The sequence below is a fragment of the Bubalus kerabau genome, chromosome 23 (assembly GCF_029407905.1).
Source record: "Bubalus kerabau isolate K-KA32 ecotype Philippines breed swamp buffalo chromosome 23, PCC_UOA_SB_1v2, whole genome shotgun sequence".
NCBI lineage: Eukaryota > Metazoa > Chordata > Mammalia > Artiodactyla > Bovidae > Bubalus > Bubalus kerabau.
In genome coordinates, this window is record NC_073646.1 from 36,955,765 (window position 1) to 36,979,986 (window position 24,222).

General features: G+C 55.1%; 2 protein-coding genes and 1 long non-coding RNA gene across 3 annotated transcripts; 2 read left to right on the forward strand and 1 right to left on the reverse strand.

Moving 5' to 3' along the window:
• Positions 1–966: 966 nt before the first annotated feature.
• On the forward strand, positions 967–11,120 carry ACTL6B (actin like 6B). Its single transcript, XM_055561731.1, has 14 exons — positions 967–991; positions 1,436–1,512; positions 1,689–1,854; positions 2,154–2,254; positions 5,166–5,263; positions 5,914–6,008; positions 6,074–6,180; positions 6,881–6,970; positions 7,137–7,198; positions 7,313–7,427; positions 7,536–7,616; positions 7,722–7,817; positions 8,011–8,097; positions 10,847–11,120. The coding sequence occupies exons 1-14, from the start codon at positions 967–969 to the stop codon at positions 10,925–10,927; spliced, it is 1,281 nt and encodes a 426-aa protein (XP_055417706.1). The 3' UTR covers positions 10,928–11,120.
• On the reverse strand, positions 9,849–11,619 carry LOC129637539 (uncharacterized). Its single transcript, XR_008707511.1, has 2 exons — positions 11,215–11,619; positions 9,849–10,040 (listed from the first exon to the last, which is right to left on the reverse strand). It is a non-coding gene; the product is annotated as an uncharacterized LOC129637539 (long non-coding RNA).
• Positions 11,620–12,641: 1,022 nt separating this feature from the next.
• On the forward strand, positions 12,642–23,898 carry TFR2 (transferrin receptor 2). Its single transcript, XM_055561477.1, has 18 exons — positions 12,642–12,674; positions 12,885–13,137; positions 13,238–13,424; positions 15,949–16,089; positions 16,165–16,276; positions 16,360–16,482; positions 16,852–16,968; positions 17,098–17,237; positions 17,598–17,761; positions 18,442–18,561; positions 19,008–19,090; positions 19,183–19,246; positions 19,341–19,408; positions 19,497–19,573; positions 19,685–19,769; positions 19,863–20,090; positions 20,451–20,591; positions 23,148–23,898. Exons 1-18 carry the CDS (start codon positions 12,642–12,644, stop codon positions 23,421–23,423), a joined length of 2,412 nt encoding a protein of 803 aa, XP_055417452.1. The 3' UTR covers positions 23,424–23,898.
• The last annotated feature ends 324 nt before the right edge of the window (positions 23,899–24,222 follow it).

A 24,222-nucleotide genomic window follows, 5' to 3' on the forward strand; every position in this document is an offset into this window, starting at 1 on the left:
CCAGTATTCTTGCCTGGAGAATCCCATGGACAGAGGAACCTAGAGGGCTACAGTCCACAGAGCCACAAAGAATTGGACATGACTGAAAATGACTAACATACACATACATGTGCTCACATATGCTGACACACTCAAACACATACATACAGACAAACACCTACACACATGCTCACATAAGAGTCTCTCCGCTGACCCAGGCTGTCAGAACTGCTCCTTCCCCTTCTCTATCAAAACTGCTGTGGGGGTGGCCTCATACTGGAAGCCCAGAAGGACTTAGTAGCCTACTAGGGGAAAACCTACTTGCTTCATAAATAACTCCTGAGAAAAACAGATGAAAGAGAGGTGAATGTTAGCTGAGAGCCATGTGTGTACATGTGTGTATGTATGCCAACAGGGACCAACGAGGAAAAGAGGGTCCATCAGAAAGACAAAGATGGAAAGAAACAGGGAGAAAATGGAGACACACCCCCTCCCGTACCTCTCCCTCCCTTCTTCCCTTCCCTGTCTCCCCGAGGTTTCATTCAGTCCTGGGTATGGCAGAACCTTGCTCAAGAGCCTGAGAATGGCCACGTCTCCAAGAGTATGGCGCCCTCTCCTAGATCCTATTTGTAAAAGTAAAGGAGCACGCCTTCAAGCACCCCCAGGTCTTCGAATGGACAAGGAATCTCTTGTGTAGTCCTGCTCTCTTCCAGCCTGTCCCTTAGGACCAGCCTCGAGGTCTTCGCTCCCCTCAATCCCCTCCCCGCCACCTAAGGTTGAGGTGTCTGGCCCTTTAAAGCAGCAGCCCCCGGCCGGGTTATTGTCTCTCCTCTCAGCCAATCGGCGGCGCCATTGGGGGCGGGGGACCTGGCCTCCCGATTGGCGGTCCGCGCGCCCCGCCCCGCCCGGGATCCCGGGAGCTGTCCGGCCGCCTCGGTGCTGATCCTGCCGCCGCCCACGGGCCGCGAGCAGCGCTGAGAGGGCACTATGAGCGGGGGCGTCTACGGCGGAGGTGAGCGAGCCTCGGGCTTCGGGATCTCCAGCCTGGCGCGGCCTCGCCCGAATCCAAGCGCCCCGAACCCACGCAACCCAAGCTCTGGGCACCCTGGGGCCTGTCACCTCTGCGCTCGAGCGGTTCCAGCCCCGGGTTTGGGTCCTGCATCACTCCAACCTTCGACCCTCCTCAGAATGCTTGCGCGTACCCGGCCCAACCTCTCCACCATTCAACCTGTCTCCGCCCGGCCTCTAGCCAGGCAAGGAGAGTGGCCTGAACAGGGCCACTGGGCAGAAAGGGACTTTGGAGTCTTGATCTCCCACTCCCAGGACCCTGAACTCCTGGCCGAGCTCCCACCTGACCCTTCTGGGTTGAAGGTGGCTCTACCGGGATCTCCTCTCAGAGCAATCCATGGAGAGAGAGTTTGGGAGATAACCCCTCACAAGTTTGTCTCCCGCACAGATGAGGTGGGGGCGCTGGTCTTTGACATTGGCTCCTTCTCAGTCCGCGCTGGGTACGCTGGGGAGGACTGCCCCAAGGTGAGCCTTCCAGCCCCCTGCCCAAATCCTAGGGCTCCCCTCCAGGCTTCCCAGTCATCCAGGGCTCTCAGCGCCCAGAGAAAAGCTCTGCTAAGCGGGAATATGGAGTAAACCCAGGGGGTGGGCTGAGGGCCCTGCAAGATATGGCTTTCTCTCCTGTCCATGCCCCGCTCCAGGCTGACTTCCCCACCACGGTGGGGCTGCTGGCCGCGGAGGAGGGGGGCGGGCTGGAGTTGGAGGGGGAGAAAGAGAAGAAAGGGAAAATCTTTCACATCGACACCAACGCCCTCCACGTGCCTCGAGATGGAGCGGAAGTCATGTCTCCCCTCAAGAATGGCATGAGTATGGGGCCCCCACTACCTGCTCCTGACACAGACCCAGAACCCACACCCCACAACCCGGGGCACAGGGCCCCACATTCACGGAGTATTCCTTGCAGCTGCCCAAGTCCCAGGGATGCCCTTACTACTTCCCAAAGCTGCCTGGTTTCTCACAAGGGTCCACCAGATTCCTGGGAAAGGGGGGATTTCTGCTGGACCTTGTCTCACTTCCCCTCCCCTGGACTTGGCTTCCCTCCTTCCTTCCTGTTTCTGGACCCCTGCCTACCCACCCTCATGTCTCCACTGATGTCCTGGCCCCAGTTGAGGACTGGGAGTGCTTCCGTGCAATCCTGGATCACACCTACAGCAAGCATGTCAAGTCTGAGCCAAACCTGCACCCAGTGCTCATGTCAGAGGCCCCGGTAAGTGCATAGTCCAGTCCCTTGTCCAGCCCTGGGGTGGAACATTCACCTCTCCTCAAGCCATTAGTCACTCCTCTTTCTTTGTTTTTCAAACTTTCCTTCCAACTCTGTCAGGTTCAACCACTTTCCTTCCTCCCTGTGTTAGTCTCCATGCCTCCTTCTCTTCTCCTGCTCTCTCCACTTGCCTTTCCCGCAGTCATCCTTACACAATGCCCCACCCCCCAAGTCCCTGTGTGACCTTTTAACTGAAATTTTTGGTCAATGTTATATACACCTATATAGAATCAATTTTATCTATAAACTGCCATGCATAGCCTCTTCCTTCTATTATCCCTTTTCCAGAGACAATTGCTTTTCTCTCTTTTAGCTTTTTTTTTTTTTTTGCCATTACCTTTTATATCTCTAAATATAATAAATCACTGATTGTGAATTTTTCTAGCTCTAGGTATTATCTATGGGTTTCCCACTATAGAAAATGAGCACTTAGCTCTCTTTCCTCCCCAACCCACACCACACACATTTTTTTTTCTTACTAGAAATACTGTTGCAGTTTAGGGTGTTTTTTTTGTTTTTTGTTTTTTGTTTTTAAGATTCAGTATTTATACTCTTATTATTATATATGCTAATCAGGCCTGAGACAGGCAATAAACTATTTATTTTCCTCTCTTGTGCAATTATTTGTTTTCTCTAGCACTGAAAATTTTCTTTGTTTTTCTTCATTTTATATCTACTTAATAATGTGACCTGAAATTATTCATCAGTTATCTTTATCTTTCCTCAAGATATTAATTGCTTTAGGTGTTCCATCAATTTCATCTTCAAGAAATCTCTCCAGGAGCCTACTGACCTGCTCTGTTGTAGACTAGTTAGCTTCTATGCAGAAGGTGTAGCTATAATCCTGACATCTCCCTTCACCTTCATCTTAAGAAAACACTGCCCCTCTCTCCTGTATTACAAGTCCTGTTTCCTGTGGATCATGACTCTTTTCTTGATTTTTTCCCTTGTTTTCATGGAGCACATCTTCCAGTAACTGCTTTAGAAAGGACATAAGAAGTAACCTTTTTGAGACTTTGCATGTCTAACCTTGGATGTATAGGTTAGCTAGGTATAATGCTCCAGTTGGAAATAATTTTTCTTTGGAACTTTTTTATTAAAAAATTATTTACTTGGCTGTGCTAGGTCTTAGTTGTGCCACATGGAATCTTCAGTCTTTGTTGTGGCATGCAGGATCTTTAGTTGTGGCAGGCATTTACCAGAGATTGAACCCGGTCTCCCGGAATTGGGAGTGCAGAGTCTTAGCCACTGGACCACCAGGGAAATCCCTTTTTATGGAATCTTGAAGGCACTTCTTCAATGCCTTCCAACATCTACTGTTGCCATCAAGAAAGCCAAGGTCATTTACTTCCTGATCCTTTGATGTAACTTATTTTTGTTTCTGAGAGTTTATAAAAGTTTCACTTTGTCCTCAGTGTTTTACAGTTTCACAATATAATATTGGTTTATTTTTGTTCATGGCTCTGGACACTCAATGTGTCTCTTTAATTTGGAAACTTATGTCTTTCAATTCAATTAAAAATTTAATTACTTATTTGTTGATTTATTTCTTTCAATTTTCTCTGTTCTCTCTTAGGAAATCCTATTATTTGGATTTTGTACCTCCTAAACTGGTCTTCTTCTAATGTTTTCATCTTTTATATTTTATGTATCTCTTTCCTCTAATTTCCAAGATATTCCCTCAATTTATTTTTTAACTCTTCTATAAAGCTTTTAATTTCTGCTCCTCTATTTTTATTCTCTTTCCTCTAATTTCCAAGATATTCCCTCAATTTATTTTTCAACTCTTCTATAAAGCTTTTAATTTCTGCTCCTCTATTTTTATTTTCCAGGAGCTCTTTCCTGTCCCATGAATGTTACTTTTTATTCATCTTTAAAAAATATTTATCTGTTTGGCTGTGTCAGGTCTTAGTTTGTAGCACATGTTACAACATGTGGGATTTTTAGTTGTGGCATATAGAATCCAGTTCCCTGACCAGGGATTGAACCCAGGTCCCCTGCACTGGGAGTGCTGAGTCTTAGCCACCGGACCGTGAGGGAAGTCCCTCATTGTGCTTTTGATTTGCGTTTCCCTAATGACCAAAAATGTTGAGCATCTTTTTATGTGCCTGTTGACTTTTGTGGGTTTCTGGTTTTCTTCTTTTCTAATTCTCCCTTTATTATAATTTTGCTGGGATCTTGGGAGAGAATAAGGGCTTCCCAGGTGGCACTAGTGGTAAGGCAGGAGACTATATTACCAATGCAGGAGACTTAAGAGTTGCAGGTTCAATCCCTGGGTCAGGAAGATTCCCCTAAAAAAGGAAATGGCAACCCACTCCAGTATTCTTGCCTGGAAAATCCCATGAACAGAAGAGACTTGTAGGCTACAATCCATGGGGTCATAAAGAGTCAAACACGACTGCCTGCATAGCCTGGGAGAGAATAAAAGTAAATGTTTGTATTCAATCCAACATTTTTACCCAGAAAGATGTTCTTTTTCAGCTTTCTTATCTCTGAGAGGATTAGAGTGGGAAAGAGGGATGTACTGGGGTCTTGGTGGGGGGGTTGGCCTGAAGTGTGTATTGCACAGTAGAAAGCATTGTGCTAGGAGTCAAAAGACTGTGACTCTAGACCCAGCTCTACCAAGAGCTTTCTGTGTGATCTTGGCCAACTTCCTTCGCTGAGTTTTATTTTCTTCAGTTGGGTTTTAATTGTGATATTTCAAATTCTTTCTAGTTTCAACATTCTAAAGACCTATGAGGGTCAGGGGACCTGACCTCTGTCCTCAGTGCAAAACAGGTCTGTGTATGTGGAAGGTGTATACATAGATTGGTGCCTTTCATTTCCTGAAACTTCCCCTCTTGCACTTTCTCCCCAGTGGAACACACGGGCCAAACGGGAGAAGCTGACAGAGCTGATGTTTGAGCAGTACAACATTCCTGCTTTCTTCTTATGCAAGACAGCTGTGCTTACTGCGTATCCTCTGGGTTAAGCTGCTCTGTGAGAATGGAGAGTCAGGGTGGAGTTTGTGGTGCATTGAGATGGAGGCTGGGCCTGATTCTATGGAGATAAATATCCTAGATGGGCAGACACCCCCCATCCCCAAGCCCCATTAGTGCAAAGAGCCCTTGGGAGCTGAGTGCTTTGTATCTTGGGGTGGCCAGACCAGTGGTCCTTTCCCATTCCTTGGATCAGGCTGAACATGGAGAGTTGGGACAAGTAGACAATGGGGGCTGGGGCTGGAGAGAGAAGGGAAGGGTATATGACACTGAGATGTTCCCTTCCCATTTATTTTTCTAAAAGGATCTGCTTTCCATAGTACCCTGTGCCAGGCACTGGGGCCATATAGACCCTCATTTCAGGGATCCCATGGGACATAGAACTAAGACTAAAAAGAGAGGCTGGATATTCATAAGAAAGGAATAGAGGAAGAAAGTGTGATTCAGATAAGAAAAAAGTGGCAAAGGGTCTCAGCTGCCTTTCTCTAGCAAATGAGTCACAAGCCAGAGGGAGAGATTTGCAGACTGGGATTGGGCTGGACCTAGGAAAGTAGAGAGTAGGCCAGATCAGCTTCCAGCCTCCTTGTTCACTGCTGCTGGCTCTTTGACCCACCCCTCCCGTACCAGCTTTGCAAATGGACGCTCCACAGGTCTGGTGCTGGACAGTGGGGCCACCCACACGACAGCCATTCCAGTGCATGATGGCTACGTCCTGCAGCAAGGTGGGGCCTCGATAGGGGTCGGGGGCACCTTGAGGGACCAGGCAATGACACCCCCTCCTTTCCAGGCATTGTCAAGTCACCCCTGGCAGGGGACTTCATCTCCATGCAGTGCCGAGAGCTCTTCCAGGAAATGGCCATTGACATCATCCCACCTTACATGATCGCAGCCAAGGTGGAGCCTCTGGGATGTCCTGGGCACTGACCCTATGACAGTCAGCCCCCTGACCCATCAGATATCAGGGTGGGGAGCAGCCAGGCCCCAAGAGGATCCTAGGCCCTCAATTTGCAATTGAGGCATCAGAGATCCGGACAGGCTGAGGGACATGGCCAAGGTCCCACAGCCAACTGCTAGAAGGATGTGTGTATGAGGGCCAGTGTGGTGGGTTCTGGGCTCCAAGAGACGCAGGTTGAAGGTCTGCTTCTGCCACAGAAGAACTGTGTGACCTACAGCCTGAGACTAAAGCTCCTGAACCTCAGTTTCCTCCCCTGCAAAGTGGAAAAACCGCATGTAGGGCTGCCGCAAGTATTAAATGAGACCCTGCATGCAAGGGATCCGCACGTGGAACATGGGTCAGTAAAAGGCTGTTTCCTTAAGGTCTGGCTTCCTACTGGAATCTCCAAGCCATCGATGTTCTCTGACCAAGGCCTTTTAGATCTCTGTACCGACTGCGTGCACAGCATCCATGGGGTGGGCTCTCCCCATTCTTTCTCCTCTAATAGGGAAGGGGGAGAAACACCTTTTCTGGGCAATAGAACAGAGAACCCGGTGCCCATTAGCTGCAGAGCTGGCAAGTGCTGGGGAGGCAGGTGTGGACAGGGCAGGTTGGGCCAGTATGGGATGCAAAGGGTGATCGCAGGCTGTACCCCTACAGGAGCCTGTACGGGAGGGCGCACCCCCAAACTGGAAGAAGAAGGAGAAGTTACCCCAGGTTTCCAAGTCCTGGCATAACTACATGTGCAATGTGAGGCACTGGAGAGGGTCCCAGGAAACCACCCCTCCAGCTCCTAATCCCTCCCTCACAGCCCTTCCCCACCATAAGCAGAGGGGAGGGACAGAGGCCCTGCAGGTGGGGTGGGAGTGGGGCCTGAGAAGGGAGCCCAGCCCTCACCACGTCCCTGGGCTCTTAGGAGGTGATCCAGGACTTCCAGGCCTCCGTGCTGCAGGTCTCAGACTCTCCCTACGATGAGCAGTGAGTGGGGCCCACGGCTGGGGTAGGGGGTGAGAAAGGGGAAGGCCTGAGGCTCGGGGGGTCCTCTGGTCCTTCGGGAGCACCCCAAGAAGAGTCTCACTCCTTCCTGGGCAGGGTGGCTGCACAGATGCCCACAGTGCACTACGAGATGCCCAACGGCTACAACACAGACTACGGCGCGGAGCGGCTCCGCATCCCTGAGGGCCTGTTCGATCCCTCCAATGTCAAGGTGGGGCTGGCTGGAGTCCTGGGTCCCGGGGCTGGGGGGAAGCTTAGGATGACAGGGGTCTGGGGCGAGGGGACAGAGGGCCCAAAGCCCAGTCACCTTTCTCCACAGGGCCTGTCGGGGAACACCATGTTAGGGGTGGGCCACGTGGTGACCACCAGCATCGGCATGTGCGACATTGACATTCGTCCGGTGAGGCCCAAGCCTGCATCTGGGTGGAGGGGTCCAGGAGAAGCGGGGGTGTGGGGGCAGGGCAGGGCCGCGCCCTGCCTGTTCACTCCTCCTCCCTGCTCTCAGGGCCTCTACGGCAGTGTCATTGTCACGGGTGGGAACACGCTCCTGCAGGGCTTCACTGACAGACTCAATCGAGAGCTTTCCCAGAAGACTCCACCGGTAGGAGCCCACCCTTGGCCAGGGCCCTGGGCCAGCCCTTCAGCACCAAGTCCTTCCTCCTTCCCACACATTGAGCCAGTATTCTGGCCACCAAAGCGGCTCCTTCCCGCTATGGCCTCCCCACTCCGAGCCCTGTCCCTTCCCACTTCCTAGAACCAGGTGTCTGCTTCCCCCAGCCCTTCTTTCTTCCCAGAGCATGAGACTGAAGCTCATCGCCAGCAACAGCACCATGGAGCGCAAGTTCAGCCCCTGGATCGGGGGCTCCATCCTGGCCTCACTGGTGAGAGGGGAGGGCCCTGGCCTACTGCCTAATGTGGGGTAGATCCAGACCGCCCCACCGCCTTGCCTACCGCCTCATTCGCTCATTGTTTATGAAAGGGCAGTCAGTGCTCCCAGAAAGGTGAATGCGATCTCAGGACACAAAGCAGGGAGTGGAGGACAGGAAGCTGGACAGGTTGGCTGGGATGAGATTGTGGTGGTCTGTGTGCCAGGGTGAGCCCCTAGAGGTTTGGGGCAAGGTGATCTGACGGCCACAGGCATGTCTGGGAAGGTTATGTCCGACCTGAGTCTTTGGGGATGGGGGTATGAGCTGAATTCAAGGGGACCTTGACGGGAGGCTCTTTCTATTGTCCTAGAGTCACGGGATGGGTAGCAGTGGGCATAGGGTGGTGAGCAAGGGACAAACCGAAGGCAGCAGTCAGGGTGGTTCTGCAGCGGTAGGTGGGGAATTCAGTCTGGAGCAGCTGCTGGGGCGGGGGCAAGACATTGAGCAGAGAGGTAAAGATGCAAACTGCATCTGCCGGATGTCAGCCACACAGAGGGGGACAGCAGGGTCATGACAGGACAAGGAGGGTATTGGCTAGAGGCAGTGCCCCCAAAGGGACAGAAGCAAGGGTCAGACTACAGAAGACTGACCCCCTGAAGATAGCTCGGGGTTGGCAGAGTGTCAGTTGCACAGCCGTGGCAAGCCTCCTGTGCACCTGGGCAGACAGCCCGACCTAGTCCCTGCCTTCGTGCATGGGGACAGCCGGGAAGCCAAGACAATCAAACAGGAGGTCACCACAATGTGTGGGGTGTTCCTTCAAAGGAAGACTTGATCTCATTCAGGGATCAGGAGGGGTCTCTAAGGAGACTTCAAGCTGAGATGGAAGAGTGAGAACTCAGGAGGCAAAGCAGGAGAGAGGGTGTGTGGCCCCAGGGGAGAGCCAGGCAAGGCCACAGGCAGGGGGTAGGTGCTGTGGGGCCAGAGTTGAGGAAGCTCGCCTGGGCTTCCCTGGTGGCACAGACGGCAAAGAATCTGCCTGCAATGTGGGAGACCTAGGTGTGATCCCTGTGTTGGGAAGATCCCCTGGTGGAGGGCATGGCAACCCATTCTAGTATTCTTGCCTGGAGAATCCCCATGGACAGGGGAGCCTGGAAGGCTACAGTCCATGGAGTCACACAGAGTCGGACACGACTCAGAGACTAAGCACACAACCCGGGCTGCAGAGCAGAGAGTGGGTTGGAGAGGGCTACAGTGGTCTCCACTGTGACCCGGGGTTGCCAGCAGAGTGGATGTGGGGAAGAGAGGGTTGGGAGCTTATCAGAGGTCTGACTGAGAATGTGGGCACTGTTTGGATACGAGAGGTAAGAAGGAAAGGGGTCAAGGATGAGACCCAGGATGCTGGCCGCTGACAGTGCTATCCAAGAGGAATGTAACATGAGTCATGTATGTCATTCAAAATTGCTTAGTAGCCATATTTTTTAAAAGTCCAAAGAAACACATTAAGTTTTAAGAATATATTGTATTTAATCCAATATGTTCAAAGTATTGGCTTCCCTTGTAGCTCAGTTGGTAAAGAATCTGCCTGCAGTGCAGGAGACCTGGATTCAATCCTTGGGTTGGGAAGATCCCCTGGAGAAGGAAATGGTGACCCACTCCAGTATCCTTGCCTGGAAAATCTCATGGACAGAGGAGCCTGGTGGGCTGCAGTCCATGGGTTTGCAAAGAGTCGGGCACGACTGAGCGACTAACACACTTACTTATTCAAAGTATTATCATTTCAATATGTCATCAATATAAAATTTGAGACGTTTTACATCCTTTGGATTTAGTCTTCAATATCCAGTGCAGATTTGACACCGAGAGCACATTTCATCTTGGATTAGCTGCATTTCAAGTGCTCGATAGCTCCATTGCAAGTGTTCCACGTGGCAAGGGGCCACTGGATTTGGACAGGGCAACTGTAGAAGGCGAGAAAGACCAAAGAAGCAGATTTGAGCCAGGGCTGGGCGAAGATGGTGACAGCAGTCATGGATACGTTGAGTGTGTGAGGTTCCAGGAGACACTGAGAACCAGGTGTCCGGAAGACAGTTGAGAATTTGGGTCCGGCACTCAGCACGGAGCTCTGCACTGGAAACTGGAGATGGTGGGAAGGGTGGGGCTTTGGCACAGTAAGCAGACGCCAAAGGAGAGGTGACATGGTCCAGGAAGGTGTGTCCAGAAACAAGACACACACACTAACTTTCAGGCAGACGAAAGTAATCATAGAGACGGTACAGTCTAAAGTGCCAGGGCTGGCGGACCGTATTTCAACGTGGGGTGGTGTGGGGTGCCAGAGTAAAGACATCATCCCCACCTTGATGTTAGGTGGTGTCGGAATGGTGAGGAGGGTGGAGGAAAGATTTTTCTTGGGAAGGAGGGAGACTTGGCATGTAAGGCCTGATGGAGTGACAGGGTATCTAGTGGAGAGGGGATATGGAGTGTTGGAGCGCAGGTTCGCTGGCCTGCGGCTGAAGGTCCACCTCCCAGCTCGAACCGCAGGTGCTCAGTAAATGCTCAGTGAATGCATCGGTGATTGAACGGTATGAAGCGGGTATCCGCCCTCTGAATACGAAGGAGGGGACAGGGAGATGGGGCAAGTTGGTGGTTGCAGGGGGAATGTGGGCTTGGGGGGGGAAAATTCCGAACCTCCACGGGTGGAGTGTGGGGATCCTGCTCTCCCTCCCTCCTGGGCCTCCCTGACCGCCCTCCCGCCCCACCCACCCAGGGCACTTTCCAGCAAATGTGGATCTCCAAGCAGGAATATGAGGAGGGCGGGAAGCAGTGCGTGGAGCGGAAGTGCCCCTGAGGGCGCCCCCCTCCCCACCCACAGGCCGGCCCGCAGCGGTGGGGGATGGAAAGCGAACGGAAAGAGACGGTTTCCCCCACCTCGGCTCTGCAAGCGCAGGATCGACAGCCACCCCCCCAACGCTCCCATCGCCCCCCTTTTGTTCCCCTCCCCACTTGTCCTCTTGATTGTGAAGTTTCTGGGTTAAATGGAGTAAACATGTTTTAAGAAAAAAAAAGTTTGGCCTCTTTGGGGGTGGGCAGTTGGAGCAGGAGTCTGGAGAGAGGAGAGGGGAGGGCCACACCTACCTCCATTCAGAATTACACGGTGGACACCGGGGCTAAGTCTGCGGGCGAGGGCAGAGCCGCGGGATCCCGGAGGCCTCGGGTGTCAGAGGGTCCGCAATCCAGGGACGATCACGAAGCGAGTACGGTTAGAGACACTCAATGAGGCCGCAGAGGGAAGCCGAGTTGGGGGAGGAGGCAGCCGGGGCGTGACGGAGCCGCGAGGCAGCCCCGGGGGCAGGGCGGGGCGGGGCCGGAGGAGGGCCCCGGGGTGCGGCGAGGCCGCGATTAAGCTCCCCTGGACCCACAGCTCAGGTGAGCCGGTCAGCGCCGTCTTTTCCCGGGGAGTTAGGTGGTGACAAGTGTGGGGCAGGGACTGGGGCACTGGTTCGCCCCAGCAGCAACTTAGAACTTCTCTCCCAGCTTGGGTAGGAACCGAGGTTCCCAGGGAGACCCACACACCGGCTCCTTGAACGCTATTCCAGATCCCGTCGTGCTGGGTTCCTCCGCGGGGCTGGGGGACCTGCGCTCTCGGCCTGGAATTGTAGGTAAAATTTAGCAGTTTGTGTCTGTGATGTGTGTTCTGAGGCCTCCAGGCCCCAAAAAGATGGAAACCCGTGTGGTCCAAGTCCTTTGGCCGCCAAAGAGGCGCGGGTGCCCACGGAGGACCATAAGTTGTCCAACGTCACCCAGCCCTGCCCACGTCTCGGTCAGGACTCTTTCCACCGATGCCTGATGGGGCATCGATCCCCGACTCCAGGCAGGACCCCCATCCTGGAACACTCTCTGGTCCTGCCTGACCATGTGCTCCTACCTATGCACCCCACTCCCCAGCAGCTGGCAGGAGCCTAGGGCCCCCTTTCAGACAGACAATGGGACAGACCAAACCCCAGGTCACACTTCTGTAGCCCCTTCAGCTGGGGATCCCTTGAGTCCAAACAGGGAGAGCAGCTAATGTGTTCAGGGCGTGGGTATTGGGGAGCCTGTGAGGCCAGTGAGGAAGGGGCAGAGGTGTTCCTGGTAAGGAGCTTAGGAGAGTCCCCTAGGACACTGGGAGGGGAAGAAGCAGGAGGGGGGAGGGACCATCCATAACTCCACCCTCCCTTGGCCATCAGCCTCCCTCCCCCAGCCCTGATGGGAACTAAAGGCCAAAGTCTGCCCCAAGGTCAAAAAATTGATTGTTTTGCAACAAAGGGGCAGGAGTGGGACTGTGGAAGGATTGGCAGGGGAGGGCAGAGCCCCACGTCCGTCCTTTAGCCTGGGCCGGGGAGCCATGTCTGGAAGGCTGGACTAAAGCCAGAACTGTGCCCCCACCCTGCAAGGGGGGGAGGTGAAGAAGGGCCTGGGCTCAGGCTGCCTGCCAGGACCGATAAGGGGCCTCTTGGGGCTCCCACAAACGGTTTATCACTGGGGTGGGGGACAGCCTCCAGGGCTCAAGAGGGGGCACGAGCATGGAGCAGCTTGGGGGTCTACTCCGAAGAGCGGTAAGATCGGGCGCGGTTGGGAGACCCTTGGCCTTCTCTCCAGGTCCTCCAGCCCCTTCCCCAACTCCTCCCATTCCCATCTCTAACTCTGCCCTCCAGCCTGCCTCTCAGGACCCTCTTCCCTGCCTTGTGTTCATGGCACCCCAAAGTCACTATTATTGCCAGATTACTCCCCTTCCCCAATTTCATGCACACCACGCCCCCCCACAGCAAAGGTTGTCCCCAGGACCCTCTCAGACCATCTACAAGCGTGTGGAGGGCAGCCAGCAGGGACGCCTGGAGGAGGAAGAGGAAGAGGGGGAGGAGGGGACTGAACCACCGGCCCACTTCTTCCCCATGGAGCTGAGGGGCCCTGAGCCCGTGGGCTCTCGACCAGCTCGGCAAAAGCCTGGACTCTGGGCAGCAGCAGGACGGAGAGCGGCCCCCTACCTGGTCCTGACAGCCCTCCTGATCTTCACTGGGGGTGAGAGTCACCCCCACTCCCACTGGAGGGTCTGGGCTTGGGGCGATGTCTGGGGTCCAGGGAAGGGCACAAGGAGAATCTCCATCTTGCCACCCACCAGCCTTCCTCCTGGGCTACGTGGCCTTCCGGGGGTCGTGCCAGGCATGCGGGGATGACGTCATGGTGGTCAGCGAGGACATAAATGATGAGCTGAGCCCAGACTCTCACCAGGGCACGTTGTACTGGAGTGACCTCCAGGCCATGTTCCTGCGGTTCCTGGGGGAGGGTCGTCTGGAAGACACCATCAGGTGAGGATCAGCTTGTCCCGTTCGGCCCTCAAAAACCATCATCCGCTCATCTCGAGTCCTCCTCGCCCAGGACCTTGAGTCCTGCCACCTGCCCCCCTGACCTCCCTGTTCAGTGGTCCTGGGAAGGGTGGCAGGCATTGGGGGGTGGGGGTGGGGGCTTCCAGAAATGAGACTGCAGAGGGCATATTTAGGAGCCGAGGGAGCTGACTGAATAAGCACAGGAGGGGTCCAGCCTCCACCTATGCTGTGGGACAGACCCAGGAAAATCTTGAACAACACACTGAGGAGGTTTTGACCTGTGGCAGTGGGGAGCTCTGGGGGCTCAGAGAAATTGGGGTTTAGGGAACCAGAAAAAGAAGCAAATGCATTTGTGGGGAGAGACTGTCTCTCAATCTGGTGGGGATGCCATCTCTTGTCCTGCTGAGGTCAACTTTTCGTACTGGGAAGGACCTGCCACCCGGTAGGTCCAGAGAAGATGTCAGGAATCATTTTTTCAGTAGATTCTCCTGAGTTATCCAAGTTGAAGATCATGTAATCTATATTTAGTGAGAGATGCATAGCTTCTTTTCAAAAGGCTTATATCTTTTAGGTCTTTTTCATTTCTTACTGCATTGGAGAAGATATGAATTTAGGTAATGATGATAATACACACCCTTACCTATTTCCTAACTTTCATGGGAATGTTTTTCTAATACGTTGTCACTGTGTCCATGGCGCACTGGCTTAAGGGCTCTTAGTTCCCTGACTAAGGGGAACTGAGGGGTTGAACCTGGGCCCTCAGCAGTGAAAGCAGAGTCTCAACCACTGGACCACTGGGGAATCCCCCCAGTCAGCTTTTTAAAAGTGAATTAAGGAAGTATCCTTCTATTCCTAGCTTACTGAGACTTTTTTTTTAATGATCAGAAAAGAGGAACAAGAATCAAAAATTTTTTCAAACATTTTTCCAGAATGTATTGCAGCGATCACATGATTTTTCTTATCTAATGTTTATGTAGTCATTTGTATTAATAGATTTCTTTGTCTTCGTGAGATCAACATAAACTTGATCGAGGTGTATCATTATTTGTTGATACATTGCTGGATCCATTTTGCTTGAAGATCTTAAATCTATGGCATCAGCAACATGCATGGACTTTTTTTTTCTTGAGCAACACTTGGTAGTCTGGGTACAGCCTGAGTAAGTGGATGGTTTGACAGGTCTAGGGTGGGGTGTGGCACTGTGGATGCCATCAAAGGGCAGGGAAGCAAGAGGAAGGCAGTGAGAGGGAGCAGGCAATAGGTGATGTATGCCTCTAGGCTGGGGAAGGAGGGAAGCCGGGGAAGAACTGATAGATAAGGAGAAATCAGACAGCATGCAGTGTCCAATGGGGTTGAAGAGCAGGTATGGTGATGCTAAGAGAGTGAGCTTCAAGCTGAAAAGCTCCAGTCAAAGAGTGAGATTTTGTGTCCTATTTATCCTGGAGTCTCCAGCACTGACCACTCTGCCTGGCACTTAGTAGGTGTTCAGTAAATCAGATCAATATTCCAAAGATGGACTTCTGGGGACAAGACTCAGGATGTGGCCGGGGAAGTGGCTGGCCAGATGCCAGAGTTCTCACTGACAGTGGATAAGTGACCAACTGGCTAGAAGATAAGAGCCGTAGTGAGGAGGGACAAGGGATGGGGTTACTGGATGGCACAGGCTTCAAAGGAAGAGAGTTTCACCTGTGGAGAAATGGCCAGAAATGTGTGCGGTGGAGCCAGGAGCATGCGTCCTCTCTGGGCTCTGGTGGTATGAAAGCCTGGGCTGCCTTCTTCAAGTGTTCCGCAGGAGATGTGGCTCCCCAGGGGACAGCCAGGTTTCTGCCAAGGCGAAAGGTAGAAGGGGCGCTCAGTCTGATCCTGAGGAGGGAGGACTTTGTTTGCCAGGGAAAGAGCTCAGGTGGAGCTGGTTTAGAGAGAGCTCACGTAGGGTGTTGGGGGTGGAGGTGGCCCTGGCACAGCTGGGATGGACGATCAGGGAGCATTCAGGTGACGGCAGGCTGGCTAGCTAAGTGATGACTGTGGAAGAAGACAGGGTGAGGTCTCCAAGACAAGTGACCCCAGCTTCTACCGGCAACCGTGGTAGAAGGTGTCCCCACGAGGCCCAGCTGGAGGAGGAGAGGGGAGCAGGACCCTCACCTCTGCCTGGAGAGGCCTTTGGAAGAAAAGTGTTTTCACGCCAGGGGCAAAGCGCAGACCAGTGCGTGTACATGTGGAGGGGACAGTAGATAGATTGGTGGTGTGGGTCATTTGGCCTGCCCCAGGGAGAACCTCAGGGATGGTGGAGAGGACCCCTGACCATCAGAAGCTGAGGCGTAAGCAGAAGGAAGTCCTGGAGACCCTGGTAGTCATGGCAGGAGAGATTTAAGAGCCCCTCACTGCCCAGGGCTGGGGCCACCCTGCACCTCTGGCATCTTTCCCTGCCCCAGCCCTCTCCTCCAGGCACTCAGATGTCCCAGCCCCTGCCTCCTCCAGCACCTCAATCCCCGTTCTCCCTGCACAGGCAGACCAGTCTTCGGGAAAGGGTAGCCGGGTCGGCCGGAATGGCAGCCCTGGCTCAGGACATTCGCGCTGAGCTCTTGCGCCGGAGGCTGGACCACGTGTGGATGGATACGCACTACGTGGGCCTGCAGTTCCCAGATCCGTGAGTGCTGGGCTGGGGCGTGGCGGGGTGGGGGGTGGGGCTGTCGGTGGGGCGCTCACCACCCCGACTTCTCAGGGCTCGCCCCAACACCCTGCACTGGGTTGATGCCTCCGGGAAGCACGGGGAGCAGCTGCCACTGGAGGACCCCGACGTCTACTGCCCCTACAGCGCCACGGGCAACGCCACGGTGAGCCTGCCCGGTCCCCAGGATGGGGCGGCCTGTCCTCTCCCTGGACGCGCCTCACGGCCTCCCCATCCTCCTTTCCCCAGGGAAAGCTGGTGTACGCCCACTACGGGCGGCCGGAGGACCTGCAGGAGCTGCGGGCTCGGGGTGTGGAGCCGGCAGGGCGCCTCCTGCTGGTGCGCTTGGGAGTGATCAACTTTGCCCAGAAGGTGAGGGCTCCCGGAGGATGGAACCTGGGGCAGTGGAACGGGGAGGGTGCCCGCTGGGGAGCCCGAGCATCGGATGGCGGCAAATGGGAAGCGTCCAGGAGGCTGTCCGAGGGAGAAAAGGGAGAACCAAATGGGCTGTAAGAAACTCGGTGGGAACAGAATCAGGAGGTTGGGGTGGGGAACAGAAACAGGAGGGAATACGGGGCTTGGGGAATGCCAAGGCACTGAGGGAGCGCGGAAGGTGAGGTCTGCCCGGTGCCCACAGCTATAGATCAGAGGCCCTGCCATTCCACTTTTATTTGCATTTTCTTCCCTTCTAAATCTGCTTTTTCTGGGAGAAGGGGTCCTTTAGTCACGTGCCTTCCCCAGGTGGCCAGTGCCCAGGACTTTGGGGCCCAAGGAGTGCTCATATATCCGGACCCGGCAGACTTCTCCCAGGGCCCACACAAGCTCAGCCTGTCCAGTCACCGGGCTGTGTATGGACATGTGAGTCTTGGGGGAGCTGTAGTGCCTTCCTGGGGTCCCTGGGCTGTAGGGCCCTGCCTAGGATGAGGCTGGCATGCTGTTCTGGGAGCTTGGCTTCCAGTTTCAGTTTGGGCACCCCTCTCCCAACAGGTGCACCTGGGGACGGGGGACCCCTATACGCCTGGCTTCCCTTCCTTCAATCAGACCCAGTTCCCTCCAGTCCAGTCCTCGGGTCTCCCAAGCATCCCAGCCCAGCCCATCAGTGCGGACATTGCCTCCCTCCTTCTGAGGTGAGGACCATGTGGGGACCAGGAGGGGAGGAGGCAGGGAGAGGTAGGCTGAAGCTAGCTCATAAGGTGTCTTGGGTGAGCTAGAACAAGACGGCTCTTCTGGGTGGGCACAGCCTCCTGCCAGGGGCCACTCTTTGGTGAGTGGAACTCCAGGTCATATGACACCCTGTGCTGGGCACCCTTGAGCAGGATACAAGCTGCACAACTGTCCAAGGCAGCCCTGGCCCCTCAGCCAGGGCACAGATGCAGAGAGCTGGAGCCAGAGGGTGGGAGGGAGAGAAGGAGTGAAGGGGGAACTTTGGACTCATCTATAGCCTGGGCCTCTCTGCCACTAATTCCTTCTGTCCCACCCCTTTCCAGGAAGCTTGAAGGCCCTGTGGCCCCCCAGGAATGGCAGGGACACCTACCAGTCTCCCCTTATCGCCTGGGCCCTGGGCCAGGCCTGCATCTGGGGGTCAGCAACCACAGGGCCTCCACCCCAATCAGTAACATATTTGGCTGCATCGAGGGCCGCTCGGAGCCAGGTGTGCTCGCTTGCCCAGCATCACACGCACCCTGCCGGAGAGGGGGAGGAGGCTGGCAAGTTGGCCCCGGGCTGGGACTGAGGGGGTGGGTGGGTGGCATAAGACCTCATGGTCAAAGCTGTCTAGAGACAGAACAGGCAGCTCTGCACAGTAGTGAGTTCCCTAGCACCAGAGGTGAACAAGCCTAAGTTGGATGATGTTAGAGCATAAAAGGGAGGTCAGACCACAAAAGACAAGCCTTTCAAACATAACTTGATGTGGATAACAGTGAGGAATCAGAGTTCTTGAGCTGAGGAGTGTGGTACCTAGAAGCACTGGAGGAGCGGCACATGGAGGCCTGTGATGAGGCTCCGATGAGGATGCTGGTGGTGGGAGTGTGAGTGGGAAGGGTCAGAGAGAGATTTAAAAGGGGAAAACTCTATCAGGACTCAGTGAGGGACAGAGGGACATGCTGATCAGGGAGATAATGGAGTCCAGAATGACCCCAGGCACCTCGATGAAGGAGCAGACCAGCCGGGAAGGGCCAAGGGGAGGAGAGGCACTCTTTAGGGACAGCCAGGATTGCAGGCTGGGGCTGCAGAGATCTGAGGGTCCTCGAGAAAGGGACACTCCCAAGGTCGAGGGAGAAGAATCTGGGTTCTGCCCACGTAACAGGTGGGCCCCCAACACCCCTCCCCCAGATCAGTATGTGGTCATCGGGGCCCAGAGGGATGCGTGGGGCCCAGGAGCGGCCAAGTCCGCTGTGGGGACCGCCATACTGCTGGAGCTGGTGCGGACCTTTTCCTCCATGGTGAGCAATGGTAAGGTCAGGACCTGGACCTGGGCTGGGCAGCTGGGGCTGTGTGGCCTGAGCCAGGACGGGGCAGAGAGGCAGTTAGGAGCACAGGCTGGAGGGTGGCCACTGAGACCTGGGCTCCAAACCTGGCTTCCTCCATGTCCTGGCTGCTTGGCCCCAGGCAAGTCACTTCACCTCCATCTCTTCACTTAAATATGAAAGTACTAATAGTCCTTAGCGAAGACTAATCCGGAGATGCCTTATGCAAGCAATCCCCATCACTGATACAGCTGAGTCAGGGCAGACCCAGGTTAGATGGGCTGGGATGGGGGCTTGATGGGAGGGAAGGAGAGATCCCAGGGGACCAGGACCGAGGAAGACAAAGGGGTGGGGGTCTTTGCTTGGCTCCCCCAGCCAAGCCATCCTCCCCCCCCTACTACCCCCTCCCCCACCTCCTCCCGCTTCCCCCAGGCTTCCAGCCCCGACGAAGTCTTCTCTTCATCAGCTGGGATGGTGGTGACTTCGGGAGTGTGGGCTCCATGGAGTGGTTGGAGGTAACTGGGGTCCTGGGTAGGGAATCAGGCAATGGGGAGAGGTGGGGAGGGGGTAGGAGGGGTAATTCACATTCCACAACCCTCACCCACAGGGCTACCTCAGCGTGCTGCACCTTAAAGCCGTGGTCTATGTGAGCCTGGACAATGCAGTGCTGGGTGAGCGGGGAGCAGTGCCAACACCTGGCCCCCATCGGGTACACCCTGCCCCTGGGTGCCAAGCCTAAGGCCTGGCATCCCTCCCTCTCCGCAGGGGATGACAAGTTTCACGCCAAGACCAGCCCCCTTCTCATCGGCCTCATTGAGAACGTTCTGAAGCAGGCAAGAGCCCGGCCAGGAGCAGGGGATAAAGGGAAGCTGCTGGCCGCTAGAGCCTGACCGGTTTCCCCCCCCACAACCCTACCCCCAGGTGGACTCTCCCAACCGCAGTGGGCAGACCCTCTACGAGCAGGTGGTGGTCACCAACCACAGCTGGGAAGCCGAGGTGTAAGTGGGGGCGAGCAGGGAGGAGAGCTGTGTGTGTAGGGGAGGGAGGGGGGAACACGTGAGCGACCCTGAAGTCACACGCTCCCTCCTGCCCCTCCCGCTCCTCCCCAGGATCCGGCCGCTGCCCATGGACAGCAGCGCCTATTCCTTCACGGCCTTTGCGGGGGTTCCTGCCGTTGAGTTCTCCTTCCTGGAGGTGAGACTTCAGGCCCTGTCCCAGAGCGGTAGCCCCTGGGCCTGCGCGCACCGTGCCCGCGGCCAGCACCCGCTCCCCGCCCTGTCCCGGCAGGACGGCCCGGCATACCCGTTCCTGCACACAAAGGATGACACCTATGAGAACCTGCACAGAGTACTGCGGGGCCGCCTGCCCGCCGTGGCCCAGGCCGTGGCCCAGCTCGCCGGACAGCTCCTCATCCGGCTCAGCCACGATCACCTGCTGCCCCTCGACTTCGGCCGCTACGGGGACGTGGTCCTCAGGCACATCGGCAGCCTCAACGAGTTCTCTGGGGACCTCAAGGTTCGAGACGCCAATCCGGCTCCGGGTTTCTGGTGGGGTGTGGGGAGCGACGCGCCACATCCCGTGAACCTGCCACCCGGGCCAGGGAGATCTGCCCCATCTCCCCCTTGGTCTAGGGCCCCTCTGCCAACCTGGCCCCTTTACACCCGCCCCAGTCACTAAGCCCTTGGGACCCCGCTGGCACCCGCCCGGCCGCACAGGGCTTCTCTCCCTTGCTTCTGTCCCCCTATACCCCCCACCCCACCCCTGCCAGTTCCAGGGTTCCAGCCCCATCCCCCCAGCACCTGGACCCCCACCCCCAGACCCTAGGCCGGGGTCCTGGCCCCTGCCGCCGGTCCCAGCCTGTGCCTCTGCCCTCAGGCCCGCGGGCTGACCCTCCAGTGGGTGTACTCGGCGCGGGGGGACTACATCCGGGCGGCCGAAAAGCTGCGGAAGGAGATCTACAGCTCGGAGGAAAGCGACGAGAGGCTGATGCGCATGTACAACGTGCGCATCATGCGGGTGAGGCCCAGCCCAGCCCAGCCCGTCCGCCGCCCTCCGCGCCGCCCCGCCCTCTTCCGGCGGTCCCTCCTCAAGGCCCGGGTCCCACCTCCAGACCTGGCGCCTGCGCGCTGCCCTCCTCCTCTCGCTTCGCTTTCACGGGTCTCTGTCGTCCCGGCGCTGCTAGTCCTAGACTCGCAGTCCTTTGCTCACGGGCCCGCCAGGCTGGAGCCACCGATGAGGCCTGCCGGCAAAGTGATGAGACACGGCGCGCCGGCCCCTTGGCTACAGTTGCCCGGCTACCGCAATTGCAGAACTAAGACAAATCGCGCCTCCTCCGGTTCCCCACTGCCGACCCACCCCCTCCCCACAAGCATGTCCACGGTGGTCCACACTCTTAAGAGGTGCAGGATTATGGCTCGGGAGGTGCCAAAAGCTTAAGAAATTCAGAGCATAGAGAGCCCTCTTCCTTCTGGTGAGATGGATGAACCCCAGAAAGGCTGCCTGGAGAAGTCATGTGAAAGTTACACAAGATTATTATTATTCCCTTGCCAATCCCTCTTGCTTTGAATACTTTGCAACCTGCACCCCATCTGCAGTTCTAACCCCTCTTCGTTTTCCTTACCCCAGAAACTCAACTCTACAACCCTTTGAGTGCCTAGAATTGAGTGCATAGGGGCTGTGGGTGTGGGGAAAAGTCTCTAGAGCAAAATGCTAAGCAGGGCCATCCTCAGTGAGTGTGGGGTGAACAGGGAACCCCACTTGCATGCGCGGTTTGGGGATGCTGTGTCTGGCCTTTGCAAGGTCTTGTTCTTTCTCTCCCCCTTCTCCCCTGCTTCCTTTTTCTGTCATACTGTCTTTCTGTTCACAAACCCACCCCTCTTGCTCTTTTGTCCTGGCTCCTTTCTCTTGGATTGGACTTGGTTTATTTTCATTCACAGATCTTGCTCTAACCCCTACTGTGCTAGGCTCTAGAGACACAAAAAGACATTTCCTCCCCCTGAAGTTGCCATGTGCTCCCCAAGAGATAAAGGCCATCTGGACACGATTAGGCCATAAGAAACGATTCACACTCAGAGCTGGAGAGTAAAAGATGTAGGGCTAAAAAAGAAAAAAAAATAAAAGAGGTAGGGCGTCAGAACCTGAAACAGGGCTGAGCCAGACCCAGAGAACTTCGTGGCTCTAAAGAGGGGTTGGTAAACTACAGCCAACAGGCCAAATTTGGTCTGCCATCTGTTTTCGTAAATGAAGTTTTATTGCAACACAGCCATGCTCACTGGTTTTCCTATTGTGTGTGGTTGCTTGTGTGCTATAGCAGCAAAGTTGAGCAGCTGCAACAGAAACAGTATGGCCTGCAAAGCCTAAAATAGTTACTGTCTGGCTTTTTGCAAGAAGGAAAAAAAGTTTGCTGACCCCTGCTTTAGACTATAATATAGGTCTTGAAGAACAGACAGAACTTGGGTTGGTGCAGAAAAAGGATGTTTCAGGGTGGAGAGACCAAGAATAAGGGCATGGCAGTGAGACAGGTCTGGCCTTCTTTGGGGGCAGGGCGTGGACCAGCAGAGCCAGAACAGAAGCCCTGTGAAGGAGAGGAGGGGAGTGGGTTAGGGATCAACTTTGGGGTTTGGGTTTGGGGGGTCTGGGGCATCAAGGAAATCTGGAAGATTTTTAAGCAGGCAGGTGATGTGAGCAAAGTGGAATTTTAGGAAGGTCTTAACCAGATTGTGATGGCTTGAAGAGGGAATGAAGTTAGTAGCAGCTGAGCTTTTGGTGGGGGTGGCAAATACTACCTGAAGTGAGACATTTGGAAGGAAAAATGGACAGGCTGGAGGCTTCCTTGGCAGCTCAGTAGTTAAGACTCTGTGCTCCCAATGCAAGGGGCACAGGTTTGATCCCTGCTCAGGGACCTAAGATCCCTGGATGCCGCCCCTCAAAAAACAACAATAACAAAACCCCAAAACCTTCCCCAAGTGATTCTAATGTGCAGCCAGGGGTGAAAACCACTGTATTATAGGTCATGAGAAGAGCAGGAAGGTGGAGGTCAAAACTTGGACCTGCCCACCGGTGGGAGGAGAAGGAACTGGAGCCGCTGGCAGAAAGGTGGGAGAACTGGGCTAGGAGCGAGGCTGTCTCATGAACAACATATGAGTCAAGAGGGTGAGGACCCAGGGTTAGGCACTTCCTAAGGGCCGGCCTGTCCCCTTGACCTTTGACTCTGGGCTGTGGACATTCACGGAGGGGTGCAGGAATGACAGGGGTGTGGAGAGGTGAGGACGATAGACGGTTCTTTGAGGCTTTGAGCAGGGAAGTGAATGGGAGAGGAAGGAAGGCTGGGAGTCCTAGATGCAGGATTGGAGGCTCAAGGGAGAAAGAAAGGGATCCAATCCGAAACACGGTGGGAGGGCGCATCCTACCTGACTACTGGTGACGTCATGTACAGGTCTTTCCTGACTGGGTAGCTAAAAGGAGGTGGGCCTTAAAGAGGCTGCTAAACAGTATTGACTCAGCGCGCTGGAGGTCCCAAGGTGGGTCTGGAACTGCGGTTCAGACTTCGACCTCGTCCCCTTCTCGGCGCAGGTGGAGTTCTACTTCCTGTCCCAGTACGTGTCGCCGGCCGACTCCCCGTTCCGTCACATCCTCCTGGGTCGCGGAGACCACACGCTCCACGCGCTTCTGGACCACGTGCGGCTGCTGCGCGCCGGCGGCCCCGGGGCCACCTCCTCCCAGGTGGCAAGGGGCCTGGGTTTCCAGGAGAGCCGCTTCCGGCGCCAGCTGGCCCTGCTTACCTGGACGCTGCAGGGGGCAGCCAACGCGCTGAGCGGGGACGTCTGGAACATCGATAACAACTTCTGAGGCCCATGGCGGGGTATGGGGCGGGGGTTGGGAACATGCCCCTGCCCCCTGGCAAGAGCCCTTGGTCTCTCTTGAGCGCTTCCTGGGTGACAGAGATGCCTGTGCACCACCTCCCATTGCTGACTAATTTATTAGTCCTTACCATAACTCTCAGGGGCCCAGCGATGACGCCAGCGCAGACACCTCCACATCCCAGACCCAGGGTAATAGGTGAGCAGTGCCTTCCATAATGGGATGGTCATACTGTCAGTTAATCAGAGAGCAGCATCTGCTCCTTCAATCCCAGACCCTTCCTCTTCAGGAGAGGGGGTTCCCCCCAACAGCTAGAGACCACTATGGAAGGTTTTGTAAGCCCTGGGACCTGGCCATCCTTGGTAGGAAAGACTGCTGGGACCCTAGCGTTATGGCCAACACGAGGCCTATAGTGGGAGGGGCTGGCGTTTGAACCTCAATAAACCACCTGTGGCATCTGTTGTTTATAGCACTTTCATGTGGCCTCCTCACCCTCACCTCACCCTGGGGAAGGGTTGAGCAGAAGAACCCAGAGAGGATGCACGTTGGTCTCCACAGGGAAAAGAGCTCCTTCTAAGAACTAAGGAAGCTTCCTGAGGACATAGGAGGGTCTCCCAAAATAACCACAGGTTAGGGGACTGACTGGCTCTGTACCTTATCCTGGAACTAGGGACGGCTACATAATTTGCAAGGGCTGGTACAAAACGAAAGAGCAGAGATTCTTGTTCAAAAAGCAAAAGCAAAGCTTTTTCCTTCCTTCCACAGCCTCTCAGTCTGTCATGGTGGT

Excerpts from the sequence above, each read along its gene's own strand:
- TFR2 (XM_055561477.1), top strand. The coding sequence starts at position 12,642 with ATGGAGCAGCTTGGGGGTCTACTCCGAAGAGCG. Across the intron at positions 17,762-18,441 it reads CGAGGGCCGCTCGGAGCCAG|ATCAGTATGTGGTCATCGGG; the intron begins GTGTGCTCGCTT and ends CCCCTCCCCCAG. Across the intron at positions 19,409-19,496 it reads TTGAGAACGTTCTGAAGCAG|GTGGACTCTCCCAACCGCAG; the intron begins GCAAGAGCCCGG and ends CCCTACCCCCAG.
- ACTL6B (XM_055561731.1), top strand. The coding sequence starts at position 967 with ATGAGCGGGGGCGTCTACGGCGGAG. Across the intron at positions 5,264-5,913 it reads AAGACAGCTGTGCTTACTGC|CTTTGCAAATGGACGCTCCA; the intron begins GTATCCTCTGGG and ends CTCCCGTACCAG. Across the intron at positions 8,098-10,846 it reads GCTCCATCCTGGCCTCACTG|GGCACTTTCCAGCAAATGTG; the intron begins GTGAGAGGGGAG and ends CCACCCACCCAG.